At 40.4% G+C, this 10,000-nt stretch overlaps 1 protein-coding gene across 1 annotated transcript in view; it reads right to left on the reverse strand.

Annotated features, from left to right (window-relative positions):
* LOC101849256 (fibrocystin-L) overlaps positions 1-10,000 on the reverse strand; it is a gene marked incomplete in the record, with an annotated part of 72,819 nt that overhangs the window by 24,353 nt on the left and 38,466 nt on the right. Inside the window, 14 exon segments of the mRNA XM_013087159.1 lie at positions 28-247; positions 766-947; positions 1,472-1,582; positions 2,270-2,572; positions 3,248-3,467; positions 4,225-4,403; positions 4,822-5,001; positions 5,761-5,867; positions 6,816-7,026; positions 7,349-7,500; positions 7,979-8,114; positions 8,586-8,665; positions 9,370-9,526; positions 9,947-10,000. The exon segment at positions 9,947-10,000 is cut by the window's right edge and continues 100 nt beyond it. Coding sequence (XP_012942613.1) covers positions 28-247; positions 766-947; positions 1,472-1,582; positions 2,270-2,572; positions 3,248-3,467; positions 4,225-4,403; positions 4,822-5,001; positions 5,761-5,867; positions 6,816-7,026; positions 7,349-7,500; positions 7,979-8,114; positions 8,586-8,665; positions 9,370-9,526; positions 9,947-10,000 — 2,292 coding nt within the window.

Consider the following 10,000-nt stretch of genomic DNA (forward strand, 5'->3'; position numbering starts at 1 on the left):
GGGGGGGTAATCTTTACTAAGACTTACATCAAAACGATAAAATGCAGAGTCGTAGCTTATATTCGTCACGTGTTCCGCGTTTTCAAAGGAAAAGTTGTAGTAGGTGTTCACCATGAGCACCATGGACCAGCCGTCTGGGTGAGTAATTCTTTTATCAGCGAATCGAGAGTTACTGGTACCGAACTCCGAAGTGAAAACGGCATCCTTCGCCATCAATGACTCTGGCACAATGTTGTTAAATGCAAACCTATAGATACAGAAAGAGAAAAGACTTGGATATGAAAGGCAATTTAGCCAGAGAATGGGAACAGCAAAATTGTTTAACGTTTTAACAAGTAATTCATACTAACGTATAAGAACTCAGAGTGACTTTCAGGACTCAAACAGGCTAATGTGTATACTTGACTAAAGATGATTCACGTAGCCAAGTCACCATTGCCTGACAGTGTAAACAGGACAGTTATTACTGAGCATGACAATTGTTTTAACATCTGATCTTCTTGGTCCTGCTGTTCCTGCGTGTTAATACGCACAAGAACGCTCTACATTGTCATTTTCGGGTGTTTAGAAGGCGGGATGTTTCAACCTGCCTACCAGGGTCAATTTAGACTGAGAAGGACAAAACGTCTCGGATGATAGATGGAGACAATTGGTGAAAAAACAGTCCTACTTGAGAATCAAACTCAAGTCTTCTACGTGCGACAGTACACGTCCTCCCTCAATTAACCCAACCTAATAGTACACAGTTAAAGAAAAACCAGTAACCTGATCAGCTTGATTTGGTCTGTACAGATGCAGCCTGGGATACCAACAGACATTTCCCTGTCCAGGGTACACAGTGTGTTGTCAAACGAATCTGTCCACGCTGCAACGCTGTAGTCAGGTGACCCTGCTAGAGTACCATCGCGATCATGCAATACGCCTTCTGATTCCCATTCAAAGAAGACCTGCCAGAATAAGACGATTATAATCTTGATTGATGTTCAACTACTTATTAGGAGTAGTACATACTATTTTGTAGGAGGGCTACTCTGATTCCAGGACGGGAAAACGGAAATTGAGGAAGTGTTACAGGGAGGCTTAAACCAACGTGGACACCAGTGGATTTGACCGACAATCTTTCGATCGAGCCTTGTAAAAGTCTGTAACTTGTTTCATCCCTTCATGAGAAGAGGGGGGGGGGGGATGATGATTTTGAATTTGTGAAATGCCCTTCCAGGAAGCAACTTAAGCTCATTAGTAGGTATTGATTAACCTATTTCAAATCTAAGTAACATAGATATATGTAAGGCCTGCTTTCATTCAATACTATTCCATTGTAGGCTACGACACTATTACCAGACAACGGATCCATTGAAAGCAAGGGTCTAGGGTCTATATCCGGTTGACCATTTCCAGTGATCTCATGGCATGAATATTCCTATTTCATCCTGTGGAATAGATTCCAACCTTGTCACTAGAAACTGCTTACCTTGTAGGGCGAGTTAATAAACTGAAGCTCAGCTGTCTCAGTAGTGAAACCACCACACAAAAATCCACAAGTTCCATCGATTCTGGCCCATCCAATTGTTGCTAGACTCGGCTGAGGAACAAAATAAGAAAGCATAGGGATTGAGTTGGCTGTGGAATTTATAAACTTGTACTAACTCAAGCAACACCAGTTACACAAAACCTTAGTTTACCCCTTCCTAAATAAAAGGAAGAATTATGAGTTTCGTATTGCCCCATTTGGCATTTCCTTGCTGTTACCCAGACTTATACGTACAGGTCATGTTAACAATACGAAACAGATGTAAAGCATTTTATTTACCCCCAACGTTAAAGTAGAATTCTTATTGAATGGCAATGTGAATTCCTAGGGAATTAGCTCCATTCAGTATCAGAACAAGCTCCTACAAAACAAATCGTGTACAGTAAGAAACACATAATAAAGAATCGCCAAGGTTGAATGACCCTGTCAACTATAAGAGACGAAACCTCCGAATTTAACATCCATCTTCGACAGGATCTGTCGCAGGAGGTTGGCGGGTGCTCTGGTGTGGTTTGCTCCTTCTTTCCTATTAAATATCTGTCCTCCTTATCTTCCCTTCTTTTTATATGTTTATATCTCTTTTGTAACACCTCTAATCTTCTGGCGCTCATATGACCTTATGCAGTTGCAAGCGCCGTAAAACCTCTACTAAAACTAAAATGGGGAAAGTTCATGTTAACTGCTTTTCCCAAGGACACAGCGTCTGGCCGAGCTGAGTCTCGAACTGCAAACCCTCACCTGATCAAAGTTGTAAAACTCGATGTTCTTCAGCAGGAAGCCAGGCTGGTAGGGTATGACCACTCCTCTGGCAGTGGCGCCGCCTTTGAGGTTGTTATCGTAATGAGCAACGATGACGCTGTCAAAAACGCCGGGGCCATTGTTCTCGTCGTACTGTGGCGGGTTGCCCACCAACAGTTTTCCTTCATAGCCAGCCTTTTCGTTGTTGACTAGCACAAAGTTCCGGAACTGCAAGGCCCCAGAGTTCACACCTTCCGCCCCCTTTTCACAGTTCCAAGCGGTGAGGGAGTAGAACTTTGCCACCTGAGTAGAAATAAAGTACACAGACTATTGTAGAAAACTAAGGGATCTCATTTAATTTTAAGCTCTGTTGCAAGACCCCAAAGTTCTTCCAACCCTCCCATTTCTTTGAATAGTTCAATTTTAATAGATATAAAGACAGCAAGTGAAATATATATTTGCCCACGTGCTTATTCAACAGATTAATATATCACAGTTACCACCATTATCATCATCGTCGTTGTTGCTATAACTTGATTATAAATACGCCAGCAAGACTTGGCCTGTCTCTACTTGGTTTTGCCGACGGAACACTGTTTATTTGTAATAAGTAAAGTTGTTCTCGTATCCGATCCGGACATTGGGGATTGCCTTGTTTGTGAGACAACTTCCTTTGCCTTCGTTATATTGTGGTAGGGTGGCCAGTTCCTTTCCACTCGGCCTTTACTTCCCCAGCTCGAAGTCAGGTACCCATTACTGCTGGGTGGGCAGGGGGGGGGGGGCAAAAAATATATTTCCGAACCGAGGCTCGAACTCGAATTTTCCGTCTCGGAGACGAGCGCACTAACCGCTCCGCCACCGTGTTAGTAATACATGGATTAATATTAAGTGCTTAATCTTTAAGTATGTTTCCATGTTCATCCCCAGAAAAAACAACTTCGGAATAATGGAAATGGCACCAATGAAGGGTTATATTACCAGGTGATCGGCCGAGGAGGAGCAACTGGCGTCCACGCGAGGAATGTAAGTCTCAAAAATCCACAGACCAAACCAGCCAAGTGAGTGGGCTGTGTTGTTACTGTACTCTCCGAGAGGATACGCTTGTGGGCATATATTGGGATCAAACCCTGGGCCTTCAGGATTTGTGTGCATTCGGTACCAGGTGCCAAAATGGGTGCCTCCGGCTGCAGCATTGTGCCTGGGTGAATAGAGAGGAAAATTACATTTTCTCAAAACAAAGTATAACTACAGCTTCGTAAGATGCAAATTGAATGAAAAAATACGCGAATTTCATTATAAATATCGAGAACATTGATATAAGTAAATTGTTTTGGCCCTGTGTCCCCATCTTCTGTCTTTCCTTCCACTACTACTTACTCTGTCAAAGTTCACATGTTCATCCTTTGAACGTCGGCTTAGCTGTACATTATTGTATCTCTTTGCAGGAAATGGCTCTATAAATATACCCCTACCTCATTTCTCTCTCCCCCTTCTCTCTCTCTCTCTCTCTCTCTCTCTCTCTCTCTCTCTCTCTCTCTCTCTCTCTCTCTCTCTCTCTCTCTCACTTCAATTTGTCTATGGGCCAAAATGCGTTGTTTAGCTGCTCCTTACTTTAAACTTGACACATTTGTTTTTAGATTTACATATCTGTCGTACACCAAGGAGGTATTTAAAGTAATAGTAATGGTTAAACTCGATACCCCTCGGATCTACGTAGGTGAAGTGAAAAGAAAATTATGTTCTTTGCTGATTAAAATCAGAATTATGGACCACCCGCTGGAAATGTTGGTTAAGACCACTTTTGGGTAAATTTATTTCTAAGAAGGGCACGTGTGCTTGCTCAGTTTGATTTTGTGTAATTTCAGGAGACTAGTGCGCCCCCCCCCCCCCATCCCTCAGCTTACCTTCCAACTACAAGGATTTTCTTTTACCCAGTACTTTTCTTTAGTTCATACCTGAACGTGTTGTTAGGGTTAGTTGCCCAGAACGCGGCTGGAGTGATGTCATCGTTTCTCAGAGAGGTTGAGGACCGCACAAACACAGCCAGATTGTACTGGAAAATGTTGCCAATCTCATCCCCGTCTTCTAAGAAGAAGGAACCTCCCATCACATTGTAGATCACGTTGTGCTCAATCTGCAATTGCCCCCCAAAAAGAAAAAGCAAGTTATAAAACAAAACAAAGTGATCCCAAACAAAACAAAACAAAAACAAAATAAAAACAAAGCACCAAGCCAACAACAAAACATAATAAACATAAATAATACTAGAACGGGATAGCTTGTTGATAAAGACATTTCGATGGGATCTTTTATTTGTCCTTTTCACCAGGGAGCAACAGACTGCTAAATGCGCGACTGTGGCTAAAACACCTACCAATACAATTTTGAATTTGAGTTTGAGGAATAATCATGGTTATCCCCTTATTTCGCTCGACTTTTATTTTTTAAACATTTTTTGTAAAGGTTGGGGTGGGAGCAAGACATGCAAGCAGCTCAAACAATATGAAATTTAGAAATATCAAAACTCGTTAAGAGTTCCAATCGTGACTTACGAGAATGTTGTGAGATCCATGGACGTTAACAGCTCTGTTGAAACTGGTGTGGATGGAGCATCCCCTGACAAATGATTGGTCCATGATTCCATTCAAGTGGAAATGGATTGGGTAGCGACCCATACGGAAAGCCTGGCCCGAGTGCCTCAGCTCAACGTACGAGAGATGGGCTTGAGCAATCTGCAATCACAGACAGGTAAAGCCCGATAAGATGTTGGCTTAAGGTAAGCATTTACATTTAATGAAACAAAACATCCCAAAAAGAATCAACACGGTAAAAGAATATACGAGAAATAAAATATTATGAAGTAAAGCTATTAAATAAGAAACCAAGAAATAGCATTTGATGAGAGATATATTCATATAAAAAAAAAATAAATTGAAAATTGATTAAAATTCACTAAGAAATTATAGATCTTATCAACAGCAGGAACTTATTTGATCAAATAATAATAATAATAATAATTGCAGGGTTTCTTGGGCCATTAGAATGTATGCCTAAAATCAGTTTTCCCAAAATCACTTTAACTTACAAACGAACTGTTATTATTATTTACGCTAATTGTTTCGCATGTCAATTTCATCCTAAAAATAAAACAGAAGTTTCGTTTAAGTGGTTTTGTTTTCTGTTGCTCTTTTTGCATGCCACTGCACAATGTCGTCATGGTACTAGTTGATGAAATCAGCAAAGTGGATTGTCTGGTGTTTCCAAAATTAAAAGGACGGATTTTTAACCTATCAATGACTTTATTGCTGCTCATTTCACATTTCCGTTTGGCATCTTGAAATAAACTTGTTAGGATATCTTTTCTCACAGGTGAGTTGGAGATGCTTCCCCGTGTCGTTTACAGAATAACTGTCGCGACTTTATTTTCTTTTTCTAATAAAAAAAAAGAATAATCAGTATTTCAAAACACGGCAGGACCTATAGGTACTTACTTGAGTGTCCTTTTCAACTTGGTGGACCATTATCTGTGCCCCAAACTGGTCAGATCCCAACTCCTCTCCGAAACGTCCTTGGAAGCAAGTCTGAGTGGCGAATTCACCTTGATACATAATGCAAAAATCGTACAAGTTTTATGTAAATTTGAAACATTTTCATTACTATAACCAGTGACTGTTTTGGTTATTTTCAGTTTCTAAAAGTTTCTAACAAAGAAAACAAAGCATTGCATAACTTGGTATAAGACAACAGTAATACAACAACGAAAGGAAGGTCAATTTAGAGGACCTAACTCAAGTTTAGAATTTCAAGAAACAACATGAGAAGATTTAATGAACTGTAACAGTATTCTGACACCAACAATAAACAAAAACATTTATAAACCAGGCGTGCCCTCCACGTACCTATGTTACGCAGTTAGTGGCACTCTTCAAAAAACTTTGGTACAATTCCATGGAGAAGACTTCAAAGATAGAGTATTCTTTGTGTTAAGGAAATCAATTTGCTACATGCCAAAATGATCAACCTATCTGTCTAATCACTTTTCGTGCTGGCTTTAAAAACATTTCAAATACAGTTGAAAATTCTATAACAAAATACAGTGTATTACAAGTGGTTACATAAGAAGACGAAATCAGAATTTTTCCAAACACAATAAGGACTACACTTTGGTAAATGAATTAGAGACCTCCCAGAAGCAAATCACGATCCAAAGACACTTTCATGTACCTTTATTGAAATGTGCCACGATGATTGGTCTTTCACACCACCACCAATGAAAACTCGCGAGATTGTAGAGGTTAAGCGCGCTTTTTCAACACTAAGGTTGTTTAAGAGGAAGAACCTCCAATTGTAACGTCTATCTCCGAGAGAACAGAGCCAAACGGGAAATGTCGCATAAAATTACTTCCCAAAAGAAGACACAACGTCGGGGCCGAAATAAGCCTCGAGACCCCTGGCACTGCAATCTGACGATTACGTGTCGGGTAACCTAACTACTAATCTTAATAACAGTAAGGAAATTCTAAAGAATTGATACTGATGAGCTTACCTGTGTTGAAACCAGCTGGGCAAGCTTCAATCTGTGTGTCGAATTCGGTGTTGCGATATCCCCTGACCATGACATTGCGAGTGAAATGCCCCACCTCGGCTCGGAACTGCACGGTGTGGGAGCCAAATGTTCCGTCAATTCCGAGATGCTCATATTCGAGAGCCTCCGTCAAAATGACGTCGTATCCACTCACAGAGTGAATAGTTCTAACCTGAAAAGACAAGAGCAATGCATCAAAACATTAAGTGTGAACAATGTAAAAAAGATGAATAAATACATACTTCATCAATGCAAGCGTGTCCCAATGTAACAAGTCCGTAAAGTAGTGTAACATAGGTGAGTAAAATCCAGTGTTTGAAACAGTTTCTACCTTCTACTTATTCTCTCAGACGTATAGTCTCATCTGCCAACTCATATGGAAAATTTGTAGAAATCGTGCTCCCCCCTCCCCCCCCCGGAAAAAAGGTTTTCGTTTCCATCTTACAACTTCAGGAGATAAACAGTCAACTCAGCGAATGTTATCTTCTCCTCACCTCACTTTCTTTCTGGCTGTGCCTATGACCAGTGGTGGCAATGACGATCTCATCTCCGGCCTGCCAGTCCACCTCCTGCTCCAGAGTGATTGTCGTGGCGCCGGCAGCGGCTGTGGCAGCCAGTCTTGTCCAGGTGTACGCCACAGGAGTGCCTGGAGGAACATACAGGAGAAAGGACTGCCGTAATTCTTCCACAATGGAAATTCAAATCTATGAACATAGAGGGAGCTGACTGCCTTAACTGTTTCGATACGCGATTTTGAGTCTAGAAACAAAGCAGTGATAAAGCAGTCGTTATTTTTTCAAGATATACTTTTGAGACAATCAATCTACGTTTAAAAACTCTAGCCTGTCTATTAGGAATAGTTCGGAACGAGTTAACGCAGAGCAAAAAAAAGTGTAAGAAAACATTGAATACTGTGGCAAATGAGTTATGAACATTTCCGCTTTAAGCCTTCATCGTTTCATGTTAACGTGATGCCCAGTTATATCTGAGTAAATTAACTTGTTGAATTATTCTCTGTTTTACACCTGTAAAATGTTAGGATTTTATAGTATGGTTTATCCTGCACCGTGAAAGAACACCAAATAATGGATGCCTCTAGGGCACAACATGATAGTACTACCTACCATAAAGATCAAGGGTTCCTTCTCTCACAGCAAGTGTCTTCGTTCCATAGATAGGGAGTTCCTTAGATCGCAGGTGGCCGTGCATGGTGATGATGGCTTTGTAAGCGCTGGGAAAAGGTCTGGCTGCAGTTCCAGCCTGTAATGATAAAAATCCCCCCCAAAATATTATCAAAACGTTTGGCTAAATATGTAATTAAAAACATACTTGTTTATACTGACTGAATATCTAACGAATAGTATCTAATAAGCTTATAACCCAAATCTTTGCTGAATGCACCAACATAAGAATTTAATGGTACCACAAATCATAGATTACTGTATTTGCAGGTTTGAATACAACCTCTTTAGCTTTAGCGGCAAATAAGTGAGTCTCTCAATATTTTTTTTTTGTTAACGTCTGAACGTGGATCTATTTTCCTATAAAAGATTTGCCGCTGTTGATAAAAAAGCAATATATGGTTTTTGACAAACAATATTGGCTGACCAATTACTCAAGATTCTTCCATATGGAGATGAGGGTAAGCCAGAGTTTGTTTAAAGGAAGACATAAGTGGATACGAAACTTTGTTGCCATAGTGACATGCCTGCTTAATATTAAACCAGTTACCTGTAGGAGACCTCCGTCAGTGATGAGAATGTTCTCTGCTTGCAGCTCTATATCAGCCTCGTCAAAGATGAGTTCACCTCCTGCAACATAGCAATTTTGTCAGTAATCACAGGAAATTCAAGTCCATATCTCAGTATTTCATGTTGTTCAGGCCAGACGGCTTACAAACTGTACTTGCAACACTCTTTATAGTTGAGAGAAAGTTCAATTTTGTACAGTGGTCAGCAATAATGTGTAGAGGTTTGGACATTGTTACATAATCATTATTCGTTAGAAATATTCCACAACATTTGTGTTTTTCTAAACATTTATCCTGCTTTTCCAAACTAAACAATAATTTTGATTAGTGAAAGGAATAGTTTCCGCTTCGCAGCGTCTGCCCTAACTACACCAACTGCGAACCCAAAATGAAAGTAAGGGCGCATACTTCAAAAAGGTACTGTTTAAAGATTTTGCCCACAATACTGTCAACGAAAGAGATACAAAAGCTTCATGCCAACTCTTGTCTGAACAAACTGTCTTTCAATTTCCATTTGATCATATTTGATGTCATGTGCCACATGTGTGTACACATCATGCTATGTTTTAAACATGCGCTTTTAGAATTTTGGTTCATGTCTGCTTGTGTTCCTGTTAAAACCAAAAGAGGGTATGCCATTAAAACAAAGGGCACAGTTGGTCTCCATTTGAGAAAGTTGACAGATTTTTGTGGACAGAATGATACACGTAACCCCAGCCTCCTCTAAGCCCTCAGAGAAAGGTTTCGCTGTACGTTGGCTCTGACCTTGGATGAGCAACATCTTGAGAACCTCTGTGCTGTTATCCAGAAGCAGCTTCATTCCTTTCGGAATCACGACAAAGTCGCCCTCCACGGGAGGTGGAGCTGCTCCCCAGGTGTACGGGCTAGACCACAGGTCGATGTACTCATAGTTAGCCGAGATCTGGAGACAAAAAGACGGAAAGTTTTGACTTGAACTTTTCTTTCTCTACTTATACTGCTGTTGTTTCTAAAGATATATCCTGCCAGAACAAAATTAAATGGATCCGTGACAATAAAAACAGCAATAACAACAGCAGTAACCATAACAAAGATAATAACGATAATATCAAGAAAGAAGAGCCACAACAACAGCATCAACAACAGGAACAATTAAAAAGTCAGAATGTGATTTTGAAAACGTAAAATGGGAACAGGACACCAGAGACTGTACTGGATCAAATAATTGGGAGCGAGTCCAGTCAGAAAACAGGGCGCTTTATGGGGTGTGACATTTTGCAGTTGTTGAAAATTATGATCGTGACAATCCCACCAACCAGAAGTGCTGTGGGAAAAAGAGTAGATGAGAATTTAAATGTCTTACCTGCTGTGCCAAACCCCATCCATTTCGCTGAACTTCTACTTGGGCAGCAGCTGA

The sequence above is a fragment of the Aplysia californica genome, unplaced genomic scaffold, assembly GCF_000002075.1.
Source record: "Aplysia californica isolate F4 #8 unplaced genomic scaffold, AplCal3.0 scaffold00002, whole genome shotgun sequence".
In the NCBI taxonomy this organism is placed as follows: Eukaryota; Metazoa; Mollusca; class Gastropoda; order Aplysiida; family Aplysiidae; genus Aplysia; species Aplysia californica.